This window comes from Phascolarctos cinereus, unplaced genomic scaffold (genome assembly GCF_003287225.1).
Source record: "Phascolarctos cinereus isolate Bilbo 61053 unplaced genomic scaffold, phaCin_HiC Scaffold_5;HRSCAF=322, whole genome shotgun sequence".
NCBI classification, from domain to species: Eukaryota; Metazoa; Chordata; class Mammalia; order Diprotodontia; family Phascolarctidae; genus Phascolarctos; species Phascolarctos cinereus.
Window position 1 is genome coordinate 162,960,627 of NW_027555958.1, and position 24,818 is coordinate 162,985,444.

Below are 24,818 nucleotides of genomic sequence, written 5' to 3' on the forward strand. Positions count from 1 at the left end.
ATGAATTCATTTCAGCCCAGCTTTTGGAATACCACCTCTAACCCTTTGAACCTATCCCAAAGCAGAGAGTTCTCTTACCAGAGCATCAGTATGGCAGAAACAATCATCCTTCCTTCCTTGATTGGAATTCTCTGCTCCACAGGCCTAGTAGGCAATATTCTCATTGTGTTCACTATAATAAGGTATGAGAATGAATTTAAAGACTCATTTTCTTTCCTTTCTCAATCCTGTCAAGCTATGATTTCAAAGCAAGACTTTCTTCCCACAAAATTGTACTTTACATGTCTAAGCCTTTAAAATATTTCCTAAAATACTTGGCCAACTTTTCAGGCAATGAAACCTTATCAGGTGAGTGCAGCAGCTAAGACACTAGCTGATTCTCATATATGTCTTGGGAGGGCAGAATCATATTCAGTGTCTGCTGGTATGCTGGTGAATTTTTGAAGAGGTTAAAGTTGAAGCGTCTTTAATACATTAATAAATTGTTAACCTGGAGCATTATGCTACTTACCATTAAGTCTGACTCATGCCTCATTACAGCAAGGAAGTGAAGCAAAAGCTCTAGAAGGGCTATGATAGCCAATTGCAAACTGGCAAATACTACCAACCTAAGAAGTCTTTGAGTATGGACCAGGTGACAGATTGCATGTAGGAATATGCAGACCAGCATAGGTAAGTTTGAAGAGATTCATTACTGAAAGTTGGCTGCTGAGTGATGAATTTTCCGGCCCTAAAAACCATCTACTAAGGTCATGGAGAAAGATTTCAAGGAGGATGATGATCCCAGAAGTACATAAACTCTAACAGGTTTTGAAGATGGGTCACCAGAGAATTGCTCCCTATAGGAAATCCTCATCTGAGTCATAGATCAGAAAACTGAGTTGATCTCTCAGCTTTATACCCTGAAAATACACAGATGCTTTCTGTTCTCCAGAGGATAGAAGGCAACCAGATGGTTGGCTCTGCCTTTTAGTAGAAATTATCTCCATATATGCCAAACTGAGAATCTCCTGCAACTATTAAACTAATTTCTCACCATATTCCCAAACCCTCTGTTCCTAAACTACATTTGGCTCTCTTTATTCCTCTCAACTCAAAATTCAGCCAAGTATCTATAGAGTTATAATTTTTTTTAGTTTGCTCAAAAGCAACCTCAGTTCACCTCAGTAAATGTATGAGCTTAAAGTTCACTTATGCTCATTGTGATTATTAGCATCTCTTATCAAGAACCTAGTTCTGCTGCTTTCTAGCCATGTAACTATAAACAAACAACTTAAACTCTGAGTTTCCGTTTCATTTTTTGTCGTTGTTGCTGTTACTGAGTCTTTTTTCAGTTGTGTCTGACTTTTCATGGAGTTTTCTTGACAAAGATACAGGAATGGTTTTCCATTTCCTTCTTCAGCTCATTTTACAGATGAGGATACTGAGGCAAACAAGGTATCTGACTTGCCCAGGGTCACACTGCCAGTTAAGTGTCTGAGATCAGATTTGAATTCAGGTCTTCCTGACTCCAGACCTAGGATCCATACACTGCACCACCTAGATGTCCCTTCATTTCTTTAACTTGTAAATTGAGGAGGCTGTACTTTTAAGTTCCTTCCAAACTCTAAAATTCCTATCTTATCTAATCATATCTCATCCCTTTCCATCCCATCCCATCCTATTGTATCCATCTCATCCCATTTCATCCTATCCTTCTTAGTTTGAGCTTCAGTCAGAACAGAAAATGAGAAAGAGAATATGGTCTAATGGATAGAGTGCTAGACTTTGAGAATCAGGAAAACCTAGTACTAGATTTGTGATCCTGGGCAAAATACTTAATTTCTCTGCACCTGAGTTTCTTCATCTATAAAACTGAAGGAGCTGGACTGCCTGACCTTGAATGTCCTTTCCAGCTCTAGATCTATAAACCTATGAATGATTTTATTTTAACTCTCCCATAGGTATGATCTGGACCTCCTGCAACAACCATCCTCCTGTTTTCTTTGGATCTTTGCCCATGTTTAAATGTTTAGACCATGAATCTATCTAAATGATGACCTGGTTCATTTTAAGCCCTGATTTGGATCGCTGTGCAGCTAATTATATAGCTGTGGGTCATTAATAGACTTTCATTGTGAGCCTCCCCATACCAATTGACCCTGCCTTGACTGAGTCAATCAATTATATGGAAATAGCCTAAGATTTCACTTCTCCAGCCAGTCGCTGTCATTACTCAGAATGCCTTACAAGCTCAACCTGCTACTATCTCTGTAGCATTAATGTTGCTGTTATTTAGAAAGTGGTTTATCTAGACTTTCAGAAGAATTTTTAATAACATCTGAAAATGAGCATATGAAATGTCCAAGAAATGCTTGTACTCCAAATTCAGTAAAGATACATTCTGAAATGGTGCCTATAAAATGACATTTCAAAAATCAAACTTGTAGGGGCAGCTAGGTGGCACAGTCAATAGAGCACTGGCCCTGAAGTCAGGAGGACCTGAGTTTAAATCCAGCTTCAGACCAAACACTTGACACTTACTAACTGTGTGATCCTGGGCAAGTCACTTAACCCCAATTGCCTAAAAAAATCAAACTACTTTTCCATTGATTTAGATTAAAGTTAGAACTTGGAGTCCCCAGTTCTGCTGCGACTGCCACAGAGTATTACTTCTGTTAAGAGAACCTGCCTCATTAGCATTTGATGTACTATTTAATCATCAATGGTTGAAAGACCTGAGAAATTTCCTTAGAAAGGATTTGATCATACATAGCACCTGAAGTACTAACTAAAAATCCACCTTCCCAATACCAAGTGAAGGAAAGAAATCATTTCTGAAAACAGCTACATAATCAGTTCAATAATTAATAAGTGCCTATTGCAAGCACTGCATTTTGTTAGGTGACAAGATATGAAAAAAGAAAACGAATTTGAGTATCAGTGTGAAGCTCACAATCCAATTGAAAAGTCAAGATTTACACACATGAAGTAATTAGAGAACAATACAACAGAGAAAATAATGAAGTGCAAAATGAATGGTAGGGGTATTATAGCGGGAAGGCAGGAAAGCAATTGTATGCAAGGTAGAATTCATGAATGAGGTAAGATTTGAGATGGGTCTTGAAGGCTATCTAGGTAGAAAGGAAAGAGAAAGGCATTTCAGAGCATTCCAGATCAAGGAACAGTATAAGCAAATACCTGAAGGTAGACATGAGCTTGGTAGATAGGGCCTGACTATTAGATGAGCAATCTGAACTGAGCAGAGGGCATATTCAGGGGCATTTGTTGTTCATTTGTTCAGTCAGTCATGTCCAGTTTTCGTGACCCTGTGGACCACAGTGTCCATGGGGTTTTCTTGTCAAAGATACTGGAGTGGTTTGCCATTTCCTTCTCCAGTGGATTAAGGCAAACAGAGGTTAAGTGACTTGCCCAAAGTCACATAGGTAGTAAGTGCCTGAGGCCAAATTTGAATTCAGGTCATCCTGAATCTTATTTTGGAGTACAGTAAGAAATAAATAGGGCCAATTACAGTAAGCTGAAGTCAGACTGTCTTTGGTATTCTTCTACATAATTATAGACATAGTCTTGCATTTAGAACTGGAAGAAACCTTAAAAACTATTGCATCTAATGTCTTTATTTAACAGAAGAAACGGGCAAAATGATTTTCTAGGGTCATTCAATGAGTAAGTGTACATCTCTTCTCCTCTCCTAAATATGCAGTATCCTATATCTTGGTCAATTCACACATGGCCTACCTCTCTCAGGAATATTTACAGTTTTAATAGGTGTATCTTAAATACTGCAAAGATTAAACTAACTCTCCAATGGGAAAATTTCAGAATTCCCCACCATGATAGACTGATGGGGTGATAATTTTGACCCAAGGGGCTCTTCTGACATAATTCTGTCCCATCAGGACTAAGTAGCTCCCTCTTCCTGCTACCCTTAAACTGGCTCTAAAAATATGGTTGGAAGAAAGCAATGAACACAGAAAGTGAATTCTTTATTAAAAATCAATCCTGGGGGGCAGCTAGGTGGCGCAGTGGATAGAGCACCGGCCCTGGATTCAGGAGGACCTGAGTTCAAATCCGACCTCAGACACATAACACTTACTAGCTGTGTGACCCTGGGCAAGTCACTTAACCCCATTGCCTAGCCAAAAAAAAAATCAGTCCTGAACTAATGACACATAGAAGCATGATAAGTCCAAATGCAGTAAAGAATTGCTTAGCTAAAAGAATACCTGAATCCATATATTGATTTTTATTACTCTTGTTAAAAATCTCTCCTTTCTTCACCTCATCCTCATTTGATGGAGGATTCATGAAAAAAGAGCCAGCCTTTTTAGCTAAAGGAATATTAATGCAGCTTTTAAAATGAATGCTTTAATCTTCCATGTAGTACTTGAAAGCAACTTAATGCTCATCTTTTATTGCTAGGCATTTAGCTAACACTGTATTTTTACAAAGTGTTGTATTAAGCTTTTAAGGCATTCTTATTAGGCATTCTTGTTTCTGAATTTAAAAATATTAAATCTATCTAAATAAGGGAAAAGAAAATTCACATTTACGTATTATATATATAATTATGTTAGAGAGATGAAAAATAATAGACCCTAAAGTCAGATGGAAAAATTGATAAGCTGTGAACAGATGTCTATGTTTATCAAAAGAAGACTAGAAATACGTATGGAGAATTGGACCGAAATAATGATAAACTGAAGGGTCATAAGATTATAGATTAGAACTAGAAGAATCCTTAGAGGACACTGAGTTCAACTATTTACTTTACAGATGAGGAAAACAAGAGGGTATGAGAGATTGTGACTTGTCCAGGGTCACACAGCTAGTAAGGGTCTGAGGTAGGAATTTGAACCCAAGTCTTCTGCCTCTAAACCCAGCACTCCATCCAGTTTGTCATGCTACCTATCTAAAGGCAGCATGATATAGCAGGTAGAACACTAGAATCAGAAGAAACCAAGGCAGAGAGAGGAGGAAACAGGAAGACGAACTCAAATCTAACTTCAAGGGGTGTTCAAAATATACCAATGAAATTATATGTCCTTATCATTTAAGTAAAACAAAATCAACTTTTGGAAGTCAAGGTTACCAACTTGGAAGAGATTTGCAGATCTGTAGTGACATTCAAGAGCCTTGAACTTGACTCCTAATAAACAGATAAACAGGAAGTCAACTATGGGCCACATTTAGACTGTAATTCCAGCTTAAGAAACCAAAACAACTTCTCTTCATTTGTCTCTTAAACCCTTGCAATGTGTAAGATAGCTATCTATTGAAGCCTGACAGCAAGAAATGCAAAGAGGACTTGGAAAAATAAATCAAAATGTAGATTTAAGTTCTGCGTCCTATTGGGTAAGCAGATAGGGACAAGCAGCCTTTCAAACATGATTGTACTTAAACCCACCCACCCACACACACACACACACACACCTCTAAAACTCTCTTTTCACCCACAACAATGAGCAGGCACACATAATGCAAAAGACACAGGAGCTCATGGGGAATGAAACCACACCGATAAAAATGTTTCACACATAAACAGCAGGTTAGAGGATTTTCCCGTAGCTTTTGTTTTGTATGATGCCATTTGCAGTCATAAAATATTTAATGAATGGATTCCTTTGCATTTATTGCCTAGGTATATCTGAGCTGTTACATCCCTAAGGAAACGTCTTTTTTTTGTTGTTGTTCCCAGAGTCAGAATTCAAGGTTTCTGCTATGTTCACTACATCATTTAGTTTTTTTATTCTTGTAAACAAAAACAAAGTTGTTTTAAAAATAATTCTTACCATATACAATAGGATCATAGATTTAGATCCTGTAATCCTGCGCAAGTCATTTAATTTCTCAGCCCCCCCCATTCCCACTCCTCACCAACAATTCAGAAAGGAAGGAAGGAAGAAAGGAAAGAGAAAAGGAAAGAAGGAAATAAATGCATACTATGTGTCAGGCATGATGCCAAATTTACTTACAGATATTATCTTTTTTAATTCTCATAACAACCCCCCAAGGAAGGTGCTATCATTATCCCCATTTTACAATTGAAGAAATTGAGACAGACAGGTTAGGTAGCTTGTCAAAGGTCACACATCTAATAAGCGTCTGAGGCTGAATTTGAACATAGATCTTCATGACTCCAGACCCAGTATTCTGTCCATTGCCCCACTTCTGTCTTATGAGACTGTAAGTTATAGACCAGTTGCCGAAGAGCATGGGTAGAGGATATTTCCACACAAGGAGGTCTCTATACCTGCAAAATCACAGGTCTAGATCCCCCCCAAAATGTACAAAATTCCTGCACCTAGCCAGACCATAAGGCAGGAGCCAGATCTATTTTGATGGCACTGAGTGCTTCAAATAGTGGTATTTAATAATAATTCATTAGTAATAAATAATAATAATTCAACAATAAGGAAACACACATTCATAAATCATCCAATATGTGAAAAAAATGCTAAGCTAGGTAATAAGGATAAAAAAGATGAAGGCAGTGGAGTGAAATATAGAGAGTATACATTCTGGAGAAAATGGATTTTATTTCCATCACAGACACTAGTTGTGTGAACTGGCCAAGTCACTATAACTCGGAACCTCAGTTTCCTCAGCGTTAGCTCACATGGCTAACTGGACCCAGCATTCTAAGCTTAGGGGCAGCTAGGTGGCTCAAGGGATAAAGTGCCAGGCCTGGAGTCAGGAAAACTCCTCTTCCTGAGTTCAAATCTGGCCTGAGACACTTACTAACTGTGTGACCCTGAGTAAGTCACTTAATACTTGTAAAATGAGCTGGAAAAGGAAATGGCAAACCATTCCAGTACCTTTGCCAAGAAAACCCAAAAATGAGGTCACAAAGAGTTGGACATGACTGAAAGTGACTGAACTACAATAACAACAATTCTAAACTTAGGTATCTATGGAAGATGGTAAGGGGAATAGAGGCTCAGCCCCAGTAGTTGTGAAAACTGAGAATCAAGTTCTGCTTTCACATACTCTGACCACAGGCAAGTTATACTTAATGTTCTAGACTTAGAGTCAGGGGACCTACTCAGGTTCAAGTATAAACCCTGTAACTTACCCTGTGAGCTCAGAAAAACTGCTCTTGGCTTCAGTTTCCTATTCTGTAAAATGAGGGATTTTGTATAGATGACCTCTAAGGTCCCTTCTAGTTCTTTATTCCAGGACTGAAGACTTTTCCAGCTCTAACTTTCATAAGATCACAAATAAAGAGTTGAAAGGGACATAGAAGCCATCTAATCTAGCCTGCTTATTTTATTTTATTTATTTATTTTTGGTTTTCAACATTCACTTTTATAAGATTTTGAGTTCTAAATTTCCCCCCCTCCCTCCCCAAAACAGCATGCAATCTGATATAGGCTATACCTGTACAGTCATATTAAACATATTTCCACATTAGCCATGTTGTGAAAGAAGAATCAGAGCAAAATGGGAAAACCATGAGAAAGAAAAAACAAAACAACAAAGAAAGAGAAAATACTATTCTTCAATCTGCGTTCAGATTCCATAGTTCTTTCTCTAGATGTGGATAGCATTTTCCATCATGAATCTTTTGAAATTGTCTTAGAACACTGCATTACTCAGAAGAGCTAAGTCTAATAAAGTTGGTCATTGCACAGTGTTGATATTACAGTGTACAATGTTCTCCTGGGTCTGCTCACTTCACTCAGTATCAGTTCATTCAAGTCTTTCCAGGTTTTTTCTGAAATCCACCTGCTCATCATTTCTTATGGAACAATAGTATTCTATTACATTCATATACCACAACTTGTTCAGTCATTCCCCAATTGATGGGCATCCCCTCAGTTTCCAATTCTTTGCCACCATGAAAAGAGTTGCTATAAGTATTTTTGTGTATTTTCCCTTTTTTATGATCTCTTTGTAACTCACTCATTTTAGAGAAGTGAGGCCTGGTGACTTGCCCGGAGATATGTAACTAAATCAGAGGTAGGATTTAGAATTTAGATGTTCATGACTATAAATGTAGTAGTCTATCTACTATGCCACAAAAGAGTTGTTAATATATATGTATGTATGCATCTATGTCTGTCTGTATGTATGTATGTATGTATGTATGTATAGATGTATATAGTATATGTATATGTATGGGTGTGTATCAGTGGAGAGGTTTTCCTATACCCAAGAAATCACAGGTTCAGACTAAGTAGGGGGAGGGCAGTGGTTGGAGGAAAATGACAAATAGTGTCATGGCTAAACCAATTTTGAGATTTTTGAATAAAATTAAAATGATGCAAATCAGTTTTTCTTTTATCTGTTGAAAAGTAAGCATATATTTTAATGTTCTCTAGGATAACGAGTTTTTCCCCAGGTGTCATGGGTTTGAGAGGAGATAGCATTTTTGATTAGTTGTTAATCTTTCTCTATTTGTTTTAGGTCTAGGAAAAAAACAATCCCAGACATATATATCTGTAACCTGGCTGTGGCTGATTTGGTCCATATAATTGGAATGCCTTTTCTTATTCATCAATGGGCCCGAGGAGGAGAGTGGGTATTTGGGAGTCTTCTGTGCACCATCATTACCTCACTGGACACCTGCAACCAATTTGCATGCAGTGCAATCATGACTGTAATGAGTTTGGACAGGTAGGCAGATGTGCTTTGAAATACCTCATTAATGGCTGAAAAATAAGGGAAACTTGAATTTGGCTTTACAAGTAGAACATTCAGCAGAGATTTTCAAATACAGGGCAAAACTGGTGTTAGTTTCTCAACAGTATGGCTGTTTTCTTTTTGCTCTTCACTGTAGTGTTAACTAATTGAGGGAGAAAACTTACCCCAGTTAAGAATTTTTTTTTCAGGTTTCATAATTGTATAATGTCATTTCATATTAATCTTTTTATTTAGTTTTTAAAAAAACTATTTTATTGATGTCTTTTGGTTTTATATCATATTAATTTCTTGGATTCTCATTTACTTCTCTTGTATTTTCTCCTGACAATTCTGTCTCTTCCTCCTCACAAGAGAACCAACTTTTGCCCACAGGGAACAGTGGGAGATGATGCAATGCCTAGAACACAGGTGGAAAAATAATTGGGCCTCTTCCTGAATCCTCAGCTACTCACATAGTCCTGCCCTAAGTGTAGCAGTGGAAAGAAGCAAGTAGGCCAGAAATCAAGAGAGAGAATCTGAAAAGCCCTTGGCAGTAAAGCTGAGCAAATGATTCTGTCAACTGTCTCTGGGTCTAAACATTGAAGCCGATCTGAGTTTCAAATGCAGCTGTTTATGAGCATATTTATAGGACCCTTGAGTCTCCCAGGGAAAAGATTATCTTTGGTCCTATAGACCAGAAGTGTCCAAAGAGCAGGCAAAACTCCAGAGTGAGGCTATAATCAGATTAAAATGTAATTGGAAAATGTTTAACAAAAGAAATAAAAATTTAATACAACATAGAGAATGTTAATTTGTGGGTTTCTAAGTCAATATGCATTAGCAAGGATCCATTTTTATTTGAGTTTGATACCACTGCTATAGACTTAAGGATATCATTAGGTCAGTAAAAGTGGTGCCACTTTACACTATTAGAAATTTATTCTACAGTAATCACTAGCAACCTACAGTCTTATTCCAGGGCATTTAACCTGGTGCACAATCAAAACAGTCACCTCAATCCTAACAGGGTCAGCCATTGCTCTAACCACATATATACATGCTAGGGACACATAGACAACACACAGGGACAACATGCCAGAAACCACTGAGAAATACCTTGTAGTCAAAGTCTGACTGGCTGTTCCCACAGAGAAGCAAAACAGCCTCAATAATAAACAAAATGTCAGGGCATCAGTGAATCCACCGGGCATTGTTCTGACTGATAACTTCAGAGGTGCTTCAAGTATTTTATGAGAATTGAATTGAATTATGAGTATCTTGGAATTTATCTTCCTGAGCATGTCCTTGAGGTGGGGAGGATGTGAGCACTTGTGCAGATGTATGACCTGGGAACCAGCAAGGTCAGCATGGGTCATTTACTTGAATGTTAAATCAAATCAACAAGTTTTTTATTAAGTGCCTGCTGTGTGCCACACACCAAAAGAAAAGTGAAAAATAATCCTTGCTGACAATCTGATGGGGAGAGGGGTAACCTGCAAACAACTCTGTACAAAGAAGATACTATCAGAAAAAAAAAACTGGAGCTAATCAACGGAGAGAAGACGCTAGAATGAAGAGGAATCTGGAAAGGCTTCTTGCAGAAGATTGGATTTTATCTGGGACCTGAAAGAAGACAGGGAAGCCAGAAGACAGAGATGAGGAAAGAAAACATTGCAGCCATGAGGAACAGCCAGGGAAAATACATGGAGTTGGAAGATGGAGTGTAATGCCTGAGAAATATCCAGAAGACAAGGTTACTGGATCATAGAGTACAAGCAGGTAAGTAAGGTGGAAACCAAAGACTACAAATATAGAGAGGAACCTGGCTTTAAAAACCAAACAGATGATTTTATATTGGTCCTACAGGTAATGGGAAGTTAACTGGGGGTGAGTAACATATTCAGATATTTTAACATCAAATATTTAATCTCTTATCAGGTTTCTGGAAAAAAATTCTCAAAATGTAAAATGTGCATCTTTCTCCATAATTTAATAGCCTACATATTAATTAGTACTCTCATGTCTACATCTAGTTTGTTCATTTGAGTATAGAGCCAACGCACCCGAAGTCATGAGTCCAAACCTCATGCAGGCCAGCTAGCTTTGTCTTGTTCCAAGGTTGCAAACTGTAACGCAGGCCTGCAAATTGTATTTTTAACCACAAAGTGGACAGGATGAGAGAATGTGGTGACTTCAGTGCATCCAGGGTGATATGCAGGGATTTTGCACTAATGGGATCCCCTAAATCCTTTTGGCTACATAAAAATATAAATAAATGTAGAGCAGGGCTCTTCTAGCTGAGATCCAGGAAGCCTCAAATAAACCAGTGTTTCCAAATAACTGAGGTTGGCTAGTGCCCTAAATGCTATCCACCACCACTATTAGCAAAATAGTTCTAGGTAATGAGGAATTAGTATCACCAATTTCTCAAATGAATGCTGGCAGTTCTTGAAGCCCAGAAGACCTGGGTTTGAATCCTACCTCATACATTACCTGTTTGTAAGCCTCATCTGTAAAATGGAGGTGCTGACTTCCCGAGGTGGTTATAAAGATCAAATAATATCGTTGCTGTTGTTCAGTCATTTCAGTAGTATCTGACTATCTGTGACCCCATTTGGGGTTTTCTTGGCAAAGATACTAGAGTGGTTTGCCATTTCCTTCTCCAGTTCACATTATAGACAAGGAACTGAGGCAAACAGGGTTTAAGTGACTTGCCCAGAGAGTCACAAAGCTAGTAAGTGTCTGAGGCCAGATTTGAACTCACGAAGATGAGTCTTCCTGACTCCAGGCCTACCACTATCTACTATGCCACCTAGATGCTTCTACAAATAATATATTAAAATGTAATTCATGTAAAGTGCTTCAGAGACACTGAAGTGCTACATAAATCCATTGACATCATCATTATTTAAGAACACCTTGTTATTACCAGGGACAGAGAGGAAGGAAAGTGTTAACCTGTCTTAGGAATGAAAATTTGTCTCCCTCCTGAAAACCTCTTTAATAACACCTGCTTGGCCCAAGTAGTCTCTTCCTTTTCCTATTGTAGGATTCTTACCTCTGGGTTCAACCCAAGGAAAGTCTGACTTCTATAGGAAGGGATTGAGATCTTTCTCTTGTATTCTCTGGCTTTTTCACCCCCTCCTTGGAGCCCAGGGAAAAATCTCTTGAAGTTTATATTTCACTCATACCTAGGGTCTCCCCAGAGGAATTTATCAAACTGGTTTCTTTTTAAACCCAAATTGTTTAAGGTTAAACAGTGAGTGTACGGAATGTAAATTCTCATAGCTTAAGGGTTCTCAGCTTTTTTTGGTCTCCCATACTCCTTGGTTTGCAGTAAACCTTCTTCCTGTTACCCCTGTCCAATATGAAAGAAAATAATTTATAATGTTCATGATGTCCATGCACACAAGAAATAAAATAAAGAGATTAATTTTTCTTCTCTGAGAATACATTGAAAATTTTGTAATTTCTCAAGCCACTTGTACCCCAGGTTGCAAAGGGATCCCTGTTGATCAAAGGATCACAGATTTTGAGCTGGTAAGACTTTAGAGTCCAGTGAGTCCAACCCCCTCACTTGACAAATGAAGAACACTGAGCCTGAGAATGATTAAGTTATTTGTTCATGATCACACATCTAGTAAGTGTTTGAAGCAGAATTTAAACCCATAACTTCCTGACTCCATGTCTATTATTTTATTCCATATACTAGGGATTCTTAACCTTTTTGTATCATGGACTCCTTTGGTAGTCTGGCAGAGTCTATGGCCCTTTTCTCAGAATCATGTTTTTAAAGGCATAAAATAAAACATGTAGAATTATAAAAGAAACCAGTTATATTGAAATGTGGCTATCAAAATTCACAAACCCAAGTTAAAAACCCCTACCCTCTAACATGCTGCCAAATTTCTCAAAAAAATATAAAGAAATATCTATGCTCTCCTGTATTTTGGAAAGAAAATAGTGGTTTCTATGTAAATTACTAAGCTCTTGATGGTTGGCTTTTATAGCTTCAGTAATGTGATCAGTAAATCTTTTCAATTGTATATTTAAACCACTTTGATGGCTGTCAGTTTAATGGATGATAAAACTCAAGTGTTTCAAGTAGTTCTTTAATTTTTCTTTTCATGATTAAGGACAAGCCCATGGCTGCCAATGTGAAATATTTCAATAATAAGCAGAAGCCACTGTACTGTAGCATAGCTCCCAAAGTTTTAACATCCCAATTTTCATCTTATTTGCCTTCAGGACATTTGGAAGGAAAAACAAAATGTGTAGCCAGGCTTTTCAGCAAGGGCAGCTTTTGTGAATAAGTTATCTGGAACATCTGAAGCCATAGTCTAGGGCAAACATTCTTTGGAACAAGGCTCCCAAACCAACTGATTGCCACTGACAGATCTCAGAGCCCAGACTAATTGATTATAGCACTTGCATCTGTTTCCCCTTGATGCTGTGGCATTTCCAACAGGGTGATGAGCTACATCAAAATCTGACAATGTTCTTCTCTCCCTACACTAACAGTCAGACATATATTTGTCTAACAGAATAAGAATATGCAATACTACTTACCTACTTCCTTTAATCAAAGGCCTATACTAAGGAGGTAGTGTGATACATTAGACACAGCACTGGACTTGTTAGAGGATCCTGAGTATAAGTCCCACTTATGTCACTTACGACACACGTGACCTTGGGCCTCTTTTTCCTTATTTTTAAAATGAAGGAGTTGGACTAAATATCCTGTAAGGTCAATCAACCAATTAAGAAGCATTTATTACATACCTACTCTGTGTTAGGCATTGTGCTGCTAGGTGATACACAAAGTTCCTGTCCGCATGAAATTTATATTTTAATAAGAGAGACAACATATACAAATGTAAATGTATATGTATGTACATGTTGTCTCTCTTATGTACATATATACATATGTACATATATATGTACATATATACATATACATAATGTATATGAGGTATTTTCTTATTTGTATGTTTTTATTTATTGAAAGAGGAAGAAAATAAAGTGTGTGAGACACTGACAAAAGCAGCCCTTCAGAGAAAAAAGTGCTTACTGAAGGAAAGATGGCCAAAATGTCTTTTTTTTTCCAGCAGCTCATTTATATATACTGTTGTTCAGACTTTGAGGTTTATAGTGGGAAACTCAGATGACCATAACTTTTTGGTAATTATAGGACAATTCTAGATTGCCTATCCATGATGTGTATTATAGAAATGTGAATTTCATCATAAGGTAGAGAGGAGTCATATTATACCAACTAATCCTGCTTTGGGGCAAGAGTTGGTTAGCAACTAGAGTAAGTTACCAAAGACAGAAGCAAAGCACAAGAGCAACATAGGAACAGAACTAAGGAGAAGCAGAAGCTAAGCAGAAAGTGAAAGAGAAAAGCGCAATTGCTTAAATAGGGGCAGGGAACCCGTGACCTCGAGGCCAGATGTGGCCTTCTAGGTCCTTGGGTATGGCCTTTTCACTGAGTCCAAGTTTTACAGAACAATTCTTTTATTTAGGGGATTTGTTCTATGAAGTTTGGATTCAGTCAAAGGGCCACACCTGAGGACCTAGAGGACCATGTGTGGCCTCGAGGTAGAAGGTTCTCCACTCCTGGTTAGAGCTAAGTCCTGTTGAGTGGAAGAAGATAGCCTCTACACCTGCTGGGAAGTGATTTGATTGGAGGAAAGCTCTGCTACTCTTAAAAGCTAAGCAGAGGAGAGGAAAATCCTCTTCTGTTTAATAACGCTGCCTGGGGAAGGGAAAGGCCAGCCTGAATTGCCCTTTACTCCTACTTACAGTTTGGAAGGTGGAAAACCTCTCAGATGTTTGTCTGCTTTACTGATTACTGCCAATTTCAGCCTGACAGAGGAAAACCTCTTCCAAGCTTTAGTGAGCAGACATAAATAGGTCTGTGGATTCCAGATTTGGGGAAGTTGTTTTTTTGAGAAAACTAGTACTCCTTCAGGGTATAGCCAAGGGAACAGATCTTAGTAGCCCTGAAGACCTCAGATTTAAGGTTTCTGCTTTCATTAAAAGAGCTTAAAACTGCTGTACTGGCTTAAGAGTACTAGTCATTGGAGAAGTGACTCTACACCAGAAAGATGGAGAAGAGACCCAGAAGAGAAATAGCTATGCCCAGCATTTGACATGTAGTACAGACTGTTTCCTATCAAGGACATCAAGGATAGCAGTTCAGAATTAAGTTGTCCTGGGAATATGAATTTCTCTACTCATATGCCTTCATTCTAGGTTTTCTATAAATTTTTGCTCACTCTCCCCAGTGGACACTATGTGAATTGGTAGAAGAATGTGAACTAGGTTTGTAAGTAGACTATTATGTTATGATTGTTCTTATTTTTTCATTCTTGTTTAGTAAATGCATTATGATTAAGACTTAAAAGTATCATGCTGGTTGATTTATTTAAATGGGAAGTATACCAATGGGGGCTCAGGAGTTACAGTTGTATAGTAAATATATGTCTTCTATATCAAAACCTGAAAGCTAATTATTATGTTAAGTCTTACCCTCTGGAACCACCATCACCCCCAGCTCTTTTACCAGGGTGAATAAGCCATCTCAGAAAGAGATAGCGCTCAAGAAAAGAAGTACCACTTGCCATGCCCATACTACATATACAGAATGAATGCAAGGTATTTGGGTGAGGACGGATACTAGAAGATAGGAAAATATGGAACATCTTCATATAAAATTGGCACTTGAGATAAGTTTTAAAGTAAACTAGGGAATCTAAAGATGCAAATGAAGAGGGTATATTCCAGGCATGAAGAACAGTCAGTGAAAATGTATATAGATAGGAGAAAGAGTCGGTATGTACAGAACAGTAAGCACAACAGTAAGGTTATTCCAGAGAGCACATAGAGGGGATTAATGTGTTGTGAAGAGTTTTAAATAACAAACATAGAAGTTTGTTATTTGATTTTGTTATTTGTATTTGATCCAAGAGGTTATAAGAAACTACCTGAGTTTATTTGGTGGCAGGAAGCAGGCAGGGCAGGAGGAAGCAGAGCAAATGAATTTAGAAAAATCGTTTTGGCAACTATGTGGAGTAGACAGATACTCAAGGTCTAAACCTCAATCTCTGATCCTATGAAGTCACCACTTTAGTTACAAGATTTATTTTTAGGATCAAACTATTAAGTTGACTAGAAGTAAGACTGAGGGATATTGGATAAGAAAAACCTTCCTATGCAACTTTGGATTCCTAAAACTAGTATCACTATTTGGGAGTTCATTAATTCCCAAAGCCCCACACCCCCACATGAAGTCCTACTTGCTTTAGATATTATCAGAGGCAAAATGCATCAGCCTACATGTTTGCTTTGGCAATCATATCAGTCTCTCAGAATCTCTCTCTCTCTCTCTCTCTCTGTCTCTCTCTCTCTGTGTCTCTGTCTTTCTGTCTCTTGCTCTCTCTCTGTCTCTTGCTCTCTGTCTCTCGCTGTCTCTCGCTGTCTCTCGCTGTCTCTCTGTCTCTCTCTGTCTCTCTCTCTGTCTCTCTCTCTCTCTCTCTCTCTCTCTCTCTCTCTCTCCCCACCCCCACCCATGGGAAACACCTTGTTGAAGGAGATTTCTTGGAGACTAGGTTTTATATCACCAAATCAAATGTATTTTAAAATTTTTTTTAAATAATCAACAAACAATAGACACAGTGAGATTTTGCATTCTCTATTCTTCTCATTTAGTTGTGTTGCTCTGAAAATATGGTCTGATGTGGGAAATCATCTGCAAAAGCCTTTTTGTTTCTTTTGCATATGATCTTCAAAGAGATCCTCTATATATTTGCAAAAGAGTCTTTAAAATCTTTTAGAGATAAAGAAAGTAAATGTATTACTCACTAGTTGATACTTTTCAGTTCCCTTTTTTCAAATTTTCTCATTATCTTTTCTATTATTTTGGACTCTTCCTCCTCCCTTTGATATATTTCAACAATCTATCCCAAAGTGTCTTTAAGACTGTCTCAAAGAAAAAAAGACTGTCTCAACTCCAGCATGGATTTTCTTCTGCATGTATCTCATCAGAAGCAGCCGTCCTTTCCAAACTCATATTCTTAAGAGTACATTACCACTTCTTTATATAGCACATATGGTACTGAGGTATTAGAGTACAAATCTGTTGGTTACTTTTTCATCGATGATGAAAATAGATTGCTATAGAAATTCTGGCAAATCTGGTACATTTTGAATCTATTTGTTTTCCTACTTCCAATTGTATCTATAAATATTGTTAGTTTTATCTGAGTTAATTATGTCATATGACTAGTTTTTTGTAGACATATTTCCCCCTCCCTCTAATTGACATTGTATTTGGCTGTCGTGTGTCTTTGTTGGCAAGGAGATCATGTGCTTGCTAGTTGAAGTGATTTCTACACTATTTTGCCCTCCACAAACTGTTCGACTTCTCTAAGCTGCAATTATCTACATAGTGACACATCTCAAAAATTAGTTATCCAAAAGAGGGGAGGAAGTGGATCCCCCCTCACTAGTTGTACTCAAGCAAGGGATAAGTGCTATGAATCAAGCTTGTTGTAGAGATTTTTTTCCAGGTATAGGAAAAACTCAATGGTCCCTAAAGGCTTCTTCCAACCCTAAAATTCTATGATTCTATGAAAAAAGGAACTGATAAAGTTAAACATAACCGTTCATTCTTCCATGGCTTTTCCAATACCCTTCTCAAAAAAAAAAAACTGCAACTGTCTCCACCAATTTAATTGTGCTGAGAAGTGAATCCTCTTAAATACATAGCAGGGACACTTCCTCCAGAAGGAAATCTCTGATTAGAATCTAACTTTTAGAGAATATCTATGAAGGATAACATTGTAAAGGTAAAGTTCAGTCTAAAGATTTTTTTTTTATCATTATCAATCTTATTTGTAGTGGCATTTATTTGTTTGAGTGGTTTGTTCAGCCCTCCAGACTGAAAAGGTGTTTTCTCTAAAGGTGCAGTCCATCTTTCAAAAAGTATTACTTTCCTTCACCATGACAGAGTTGCACTTCAGGGAGAATAATAATACTAATAATTTACTCTTGTCATGAACCTTTCATCCTTAGAGCTCAGAGCTTTTATTGATTGTTCACAAACCCTTCTCAACTGATTTTACAGGTACTTGGCTCTCGTCCAGCCATTTAGGCTTACCACTTTGAGAACAAGGTCGAAGACCATCCGCGTCAATTTGTGCCTTTGGGTAGCTTCATTTACTCTGATGTTGCCTGTCTGGATCTACTCAAAAGTCATCAAATTCAAAGATGGTTTTGAAAGTTGTGCTTTTGATTTAGCATCTCCTGATGATGTGCTTTGGTAAGTTGTTAAAACTTAGAGAAAATAAAGTTGAATTAAGTTGTCAAGTACTTCATCCCACTTGTCGGTGAGTGAGCAGCATTGGAGAGCATCCTCTCAAGGTACTCAGCTCACTGCTCTCATCTCCTTGCTTTCCACAATCAATGGATACTTTCATTTTGGGTGGAGGAGGGCCTGCACATTTGGTAACCTTTATAAAAACAGCCTGAATTTAAGATGGTACCAAAATGATTTAGAATATACTAAAATGTTTGGTTAAAAGCAACACATTAGATTAGCTGGACTGGCATGCAGCAGTCAAGATCAGGAGAGCACTAGTGGGCTGCTTTTATTCTAAGTCTATATCTAGATAACTCTGACTCCAGACTGGGGTGCAATTTCTACCTCTGAAATATGGGACCATTTTTGTTGTTGTTATTCAGCCATTTCAGTTATATCTGACTCTTAGTGAGCCTACTTGGGGTTTTCTTGGCAAAGATATTAGAGTGGTTTGGCATTTCCTTCTCCAGCTCATTTTACAAGTGAGGAACTGAGGCAAACACGGTTGAATGACTTGCCCAGGGTCACACAACTAGTAAGTGTCTTTGGCCAAATTTGAACTCATGAAGATGAGTCTTCCTGACTTCAGGCCTGGCATTTTGTCCAATGTGCTACCTAGCTGTATGTATGACTATTAGTTATCCATAAATAGCTGTCAACTGTCTCCCACCATCTGTAAAATGAGAGTGGGAATAGATGACCTTTAACATCCTTTCCAGTTCTAAATTTATGCTCTTTTCAGCTATGTGAAAAGTAATAATCAAGATAACCAGGTAGGGTTTTATTTATCTGTGGAACACAGAATAAACCACTTGGCTGATTTTTTTCCCCACTTGATCAAAGTAGTTTTAACTGAATTCACCAACATAATCACTTATTTTAGAATTAGACAGACAAAGACAGACAGTGGCTGAGTCCTAAATTCTGCAATGGCAGCAATGGCCACAAACAAACAAATCTGCATAGTTGTGGTATATGAAAAGGCCACTCACTTATTTCTCCCTTAATCCCAGTTACACACAGAGATTATAATTCCCAAAGGATAATTTCTAAAAATTCCTAAAAGATAGCAGGGACAAGAGAAATTTAAAAATTTAGGTCATGAGCTTAATAAAAGGAAGAAATGAGAATGGAAATGGAGGCATTTTGTTCTGGTAGCCACCTCTGCTTCTGTTCCTAGCTGCTCCTTTCACTCTGTCATTAGGACCTTATATCATGACTTGATCTCAGGAGAAGGTGAAAACTTGTCATTTACAGGCTTGTCCCTCAATATGATGCAACCATTTCCCCCCTATAATCAATCAAGCAATAAACATTAAATGTCTTCTATTTGCCGGTACTGTGCTAAACGCTGGGGATAGAAAAGGAGGCAATCAGGGAACAGATCTGCCAGAGGGGACAGTCAGTTGATATCGTTGTTTGGTTGGTTGTTCAGTGGTATCTGACTTTATGACCCTGTGGACTATGCTGTCCATGGAGTTTCCTTGGAAAATATACTGGAGTGGCTTGCTATTTCCTTCTCCAGTGGGTTAAGGCAAACAGAGGTTAAGTGACTTACTCAAGGTCACACAGCTAGTGTCTGAGGATGGATTTGAACTCAGGTCTTGCTGGCTCCAGGCCAAGTGCTCATCCACTGAGCCATTTAGTTGCCTCATATGTTGGTACATATGAAGAAAAGTGTCCCTCCTTACTCTGGAGAAATGTGAAGTAATCTTAACTGAACTGACAGCAAAAATCACCCTAAGTAATTAGCTCCTTTTCACTCTATGTATCTCCAGTTGGACCACTCTCATCACTGAAGAGGTGCAGAGAGAGAGCAAACACCTGTATTGTAAAGGGATTCTTTACCAAGTCCATAGATAGATTTCAGGTGGTCCATAAACTTGAATGGGGAAAAAAAATCACATCTTTACTGTAACAAAACTCTGGTTTCTTTTGCAATTCTATGTCTTATATTTTATGCATTTAAAAACGTTTTATAAAGGGGTCAGCAGGCTGCCAAAGAAGTCCAAGACCTACAAAAGGTTAAGGACCCCTGTTCATCTTTTCTCAACATCTACATGTCCATGCACTGATACTTGAAAGATATCCCGGGATCTGTTCACATAGAAACACACATGAAGCCTCTTAGACAATCCATTCATATTTTTCCCGAGTCTGAAGAAACGTTTTAATGTGCTATTAACTATTGAGTAAATTATCAGTCTGATGTCACAGTGTGATATTCATTCTCCTTATTTCCTTTTTCTTTACAGGTACACACTTTATTTGACTATAACAACATTTTTTTTCCCTTTGCCCTTGATTTTGGTGTGCTATATTTTAATTTTATGTTACACCTGGGAGATGTACCAGCAAAACAAGAAAGCAGGATGGTAAGAATCTACTTCATTATCTTTTTTGGTTAATGAATCTTCATGTATCCTAATAGACCTGCAACGTAGCTACATAAATATCATTTTAAATGAGTGTGTATGTTCATGTATAATATGTATATGGATGTGAATATATGTATTACATGCTTGTATATGCAAGGAGGGAAAAGAGAGAGAGAGAGAGAGAGAGAGAGAGAGAGAGAGACAGAGAGAGAAGGAGGGGTGGAAGGAGGAAGAGGTAGTGTATAGTGAATAGAGAGCTGACCTGGAAGCTAAGAAGACCTGTGTTCCAGTCCTGCTGCTGATACATACTGGTTGTATGACCTTGAACAAGTCACTTAATTTCTCACTGCTTTCTAGGAAACCCTCCAAGACTGTAAATTATATATTGCAGAGAAGTTGCCAACCTGCATTGATAGAGGAAATTTGCTCACCCAGCAAGTCCTCTCATTCTCTCTCTCTTTCACTCTCTACACACAAACACACACACACACATAAACACACAACACACACACACACACACACACACACACACAAATGTTCCAGAAGACAGTACCATTTCAAACAATTAAAGCTTAAAACTTCTAATAGCTTAAAACTGCACTAAGACTTTTAGGATCTGCAACCAGATGGGTTTGTATGTATGTACGTGTATGTATATATATGTGTGTATATATACATATATATATACACACACACACACATATACACTTATATATGTATATGTGCCATAAAAGTCTCATATATCATATATGTATGTGCCTATGTATATTTATACAATACCATACTGCCATGTATGTATGTATGTGTATGTGAACGTGCATATGTATATGTATGTATACACCTATATGGCAGTATGGTGTATTAGCTAAAACAGTAGCCTCAGTCAGAAAGATGCAATATTTTTAAACTCTCATCTCCAAGTCATAGACCATTGCTATCAAGAGTAGTTATCAGTAAGATCTACTTGGGGAAATTTTCAAATGAGTATCCAAATGCAGAGCAATAACTAAGAGTGTTTTCACCTGGGGCAAAATCATTTGCGGAAGCAGGGGAGGTAGTCAGTAGTGGCACTGACAATATGACTAAGACTGCAGTTACTGCAAGGAAGGGAATGATCCATCTCTTCCTCCTGAAGGAGTTGAGAGGAAAAGTGGGTCTCAAGAAAAGGGCACCCCAGCCAAGAGGTAGGGAGGGCATGGCCTGGGAGTAGTTTTGCTAGCTGCAGCATGGAAAGACCATTAGGTGAGGGATTGGGATAGTAGTAACCTTGGGGGAAAAGCATGCCTTCCAGGTGACAGAACATGCCCCCACGCTAAAATATTGGCATCTTGGGAGAAAGCTCCATTTGGCCCATGCTACTTATGGCTCTGTCAAAATATGAATCTTAATATTGAGTATCTAATAGTGAATTCATATTATATGCTTGGTAAGTTTTTTGAAGATGTACATTCCACTGAAAAACCATTAGAAGACATACTGAAATTTCAAAGAAATCATTTTCTTCTCATTTCCTGTTACCCTGGTCTATATGTTCACTTGTCTCTTGATGTATCCTTTGCAGTTGTAACCCTAACATTCCCAGGAAAAGAGTTCTGAAGTTGACAAGAATGGTTCTGGTGCTGGTGGGGGTGTTTGTCCTGAGTGCCACACCTTATCACGTGATCCAGCTAGTAAACCTGCAGATGGCACAGCCAACACTGACTTTCTATGTGAGCTATTACCTCGCTATCTGCCTCAGCTATGCCAGCAGTGGAATCAACCCCTTTCTCTACATCCTGCTGAGTGGCAATTTCCAGAAACGCCTGACTCGGTGTATCCGTGTCCAAAGGAAGACAACTGAGAGGGAAATAAACAATATTGAAAACACACTGAAATCAAGCTCTTAGTGGGTGACCCTGGCTCACTGAGGGAATTGAAATGCATATTGGCCTAGATAAGGCTCAATTCTGGAGGTATATAGAGTGGGCCCAATAGAATGTAGTAGTAACCTTATTCTTGTGCAAGTATGACACAATGTCATAAGTCATTAATGAAACAGGTCAAATGTAATGAGTTCAATGTGTTCATTGTAGATAAGATTTTGTTCTCTATTTGGAGGCAGGAGTTACATTAAGATGCCTGGAGTTTCCAGTAGTTTGTGTTTGTTATTAGCAACCTGTAACACCACACCACCACAGATTGCCAACTATCTAAGTCACCCGGCCACATAGCCTTCTGCACTATAGCCTCCCCATAGCTGCCCTCAAGGTCCTTGCCATGGACTGCCTTTCAATGAGGTCCTATTAGTACTTAAGTATCTGAGCCCCTTTTAAGAAGGGACCTTATACTCATTTCCTCACTGTATTACCTAGTGTGTAGTGAGGCCCCAGGGTGCTTTGGCTTCTTCTGCTCTTTTTTTTTTCTTTAGTATTAAGACAAAAACTAACAAAACAAAGTTGAATTATCTCCACTATGTGCTTCTGAGTCTAGCTTAAAAGTCTAGCGTTGAAATCTCTAAGTCTAGAACCTAGAGATTCTAGTGTTTTAAGACTTTAAGACCTAATACAAGAGGTTACAAGTATATTTTGTAGTTTAATAACTTGCTATTGTTTATTCTCATTGTTTTTTGTTGTTGTTCTTGTACTTTCAATCCATGGGAAATGAGTAGCGCACTGTAGTGTTTCCCTCAGATTGTTAACCCAACACCCAACATATAGTCTTCATATTAAGGAGCATGACTATATAAACAGAGTCAAAGGTATATCACTTTCAAATCACAGGCATTCCTTACAGACCATTTCTTCTCTTACTGTACATATATATGTACACATATACACATATATGTAAGTATGCATATGCATATGTATATGTATGTATATATATGTAGTGCATATGTGTATAAATTGAAGAAAATATTAATGTTTTTTAGAGCAGAAAGTACTCCTTGTTTCAAGTGGCAAATGAAACCTATAAACTAACCTCCATTATTGAAACATATAAATGATTTGCATCACTGACAATTGGATCTAATCTTTAATCAGCCTTTCAGAAAAGATTCTAATAAGCCACCTTCCCCTTGGGGTTCAGATTCTCTCTGGTGAATCAAATCTGTAAAACATTGAATTCAGACAGTACTTGAAAGACACTGTACTTAGAACTGGAGCTTGATGAAATAGAAAACCATTTAAAATGTTTTTCAGGCTTTTTTTTTCCTTTTGCAATATCTAATTGTAGGTATGCATGGTGCCAACAAAGTGGATGCAAGCACCTAAATTGAACTACACTCCCATTCCTTTTAGCACTGTAGCTACCATAGTAAAATGTATACTTGCCTCAAATACCTAAATCTTTCCCTTTAAAGGCTGGTTAAATTCCTTGGGGTGTAGATCTAGGAACCTTCATTCTTAACCTCTCTGAGTATGGTTGTTACCGCTCAAGCACCGAAATCTCTAAGGCCTAATACAAGCAATCACATTTATATTTTGTAATTTAATAACTCACCATTGTTTATTGTTGTCTTTTTTAAATACTGGCACTAAATAATCTGGTGTTTTATAAAAATTTTCAAATCTGCTTGGAGGCTATTGACAAATGGATTTTTTTCTAGCAATATTTTCAATTACCTTAAAATAATTGCAAACATCAAACATGCAATAATAATTAATACATTGAGGAAAAAGTCCCTTCCCTCTGCCTACAAGTTGTACATTAATACAGTAGCTAATGAAGCATGAATGAAGCTGGTGACTTTTTGGTACCTTTGTATATTTTTTTCTATTGCTAAGCACATTTGTATGCAAACAAGCAAGGATGATAAAGCTTCTTGATGTAATATATATTTCTCACCATAACACATTTATGCATAATTCTAAATAAATGTAATGACTATGTCTATATGTTGATTAACATATCAATATTGCATTATTCACTTTTCTATAGGAGTTTAAGGTACACAGGATGCTTTCCCCATATCAGCCCTGTTAGAGTAACTTTATTAATGCCATTTTACAATTGAGAGGGTGAATGATTTACCCAAGGTGACACAGTTCATAAATATCAGAATTAGGGTTCAAACCCAGTTCTCTTGACTTGAAAGCTCTTTCAAGCTTTCACACCAGGCTGCCTCTTTCTACTAGTTATCTTATGAGCTCCTGCTAGTATTCCTCCTTCATGTACATTCAGATCTAGTTGAGTCGCTTCAAGTTTGGGGTATTGGTTTTGCTAGGACTTTCATAAAAATCATCTCAGAAGTAATCTTACAACTATGTGAAAATTGCTTATTACTGTGGCTCCGATTTGCTGTTTTCACTTTTGAATTTATCTTGTCTAACCCATTCCAAAATTTAATTTGATTAGCTCAGTTGTGCATATCACAGCTTGGTCCTGTGTATATCACAGCCTGGTCAGGACAAGCCCCTTTGAGTACCAGGAGTAGTAGAAATGTATGAGCCATAGCAGGATATATCAGTCTC

At 37.8% G+C, this 24,818-nt stretch overlaps 1 protein-coding gene across 1 annotated transcript; it reads left to right on the plus strand.

Annotated features, from left to right (window-relative positions):
- Positions 1–24,182, plus strand: MCHR2 (melanin concentrating hormone receptor 2). The gene is made up of 5 exons (XM_020998270.2): positions 1–182; positions 8,410–8,619; positions 17,756–17,950; positions 20,245–20,364; positions 21,929–24,182. The coding sequence occupies exons 1-5, from the start codon at positions 1–3 to the stop codon at positions 22,251–22,253; spliced, it is 1,032 nt and encodes a 343-aa protein (XP_020853929.1). The 3' UTR covers positions 22,254–24,182.
- The last annotated feature ends 636 nt before the right edge of the window (positions 24,183–24,818 follow it).

Bases quoted from the DNA above. Each gene is read 5' to 3' on its own strand.
- MCHR2 (XM_020998270.2), top strand. From the start codon at position 1: ATGAATTCATTTCAGCCCAGCTTTTGGAATACCACCTCTAACCCTTTG. The intron at 183-8,409 runs GTATGAGAATGA...TATTTGTTTTAG, and splicing joins ATTGTGTTCACTATAATAAG to GTCTAGGAAAAAAACAATCC. The intron at 20,365-21,928 runs GTAAGAATCTAC...TATCCTTTGCAG, and splicing joins CAAAACAAGAAAGCAGGATG to TTGTAACCCTAACATTCCCA.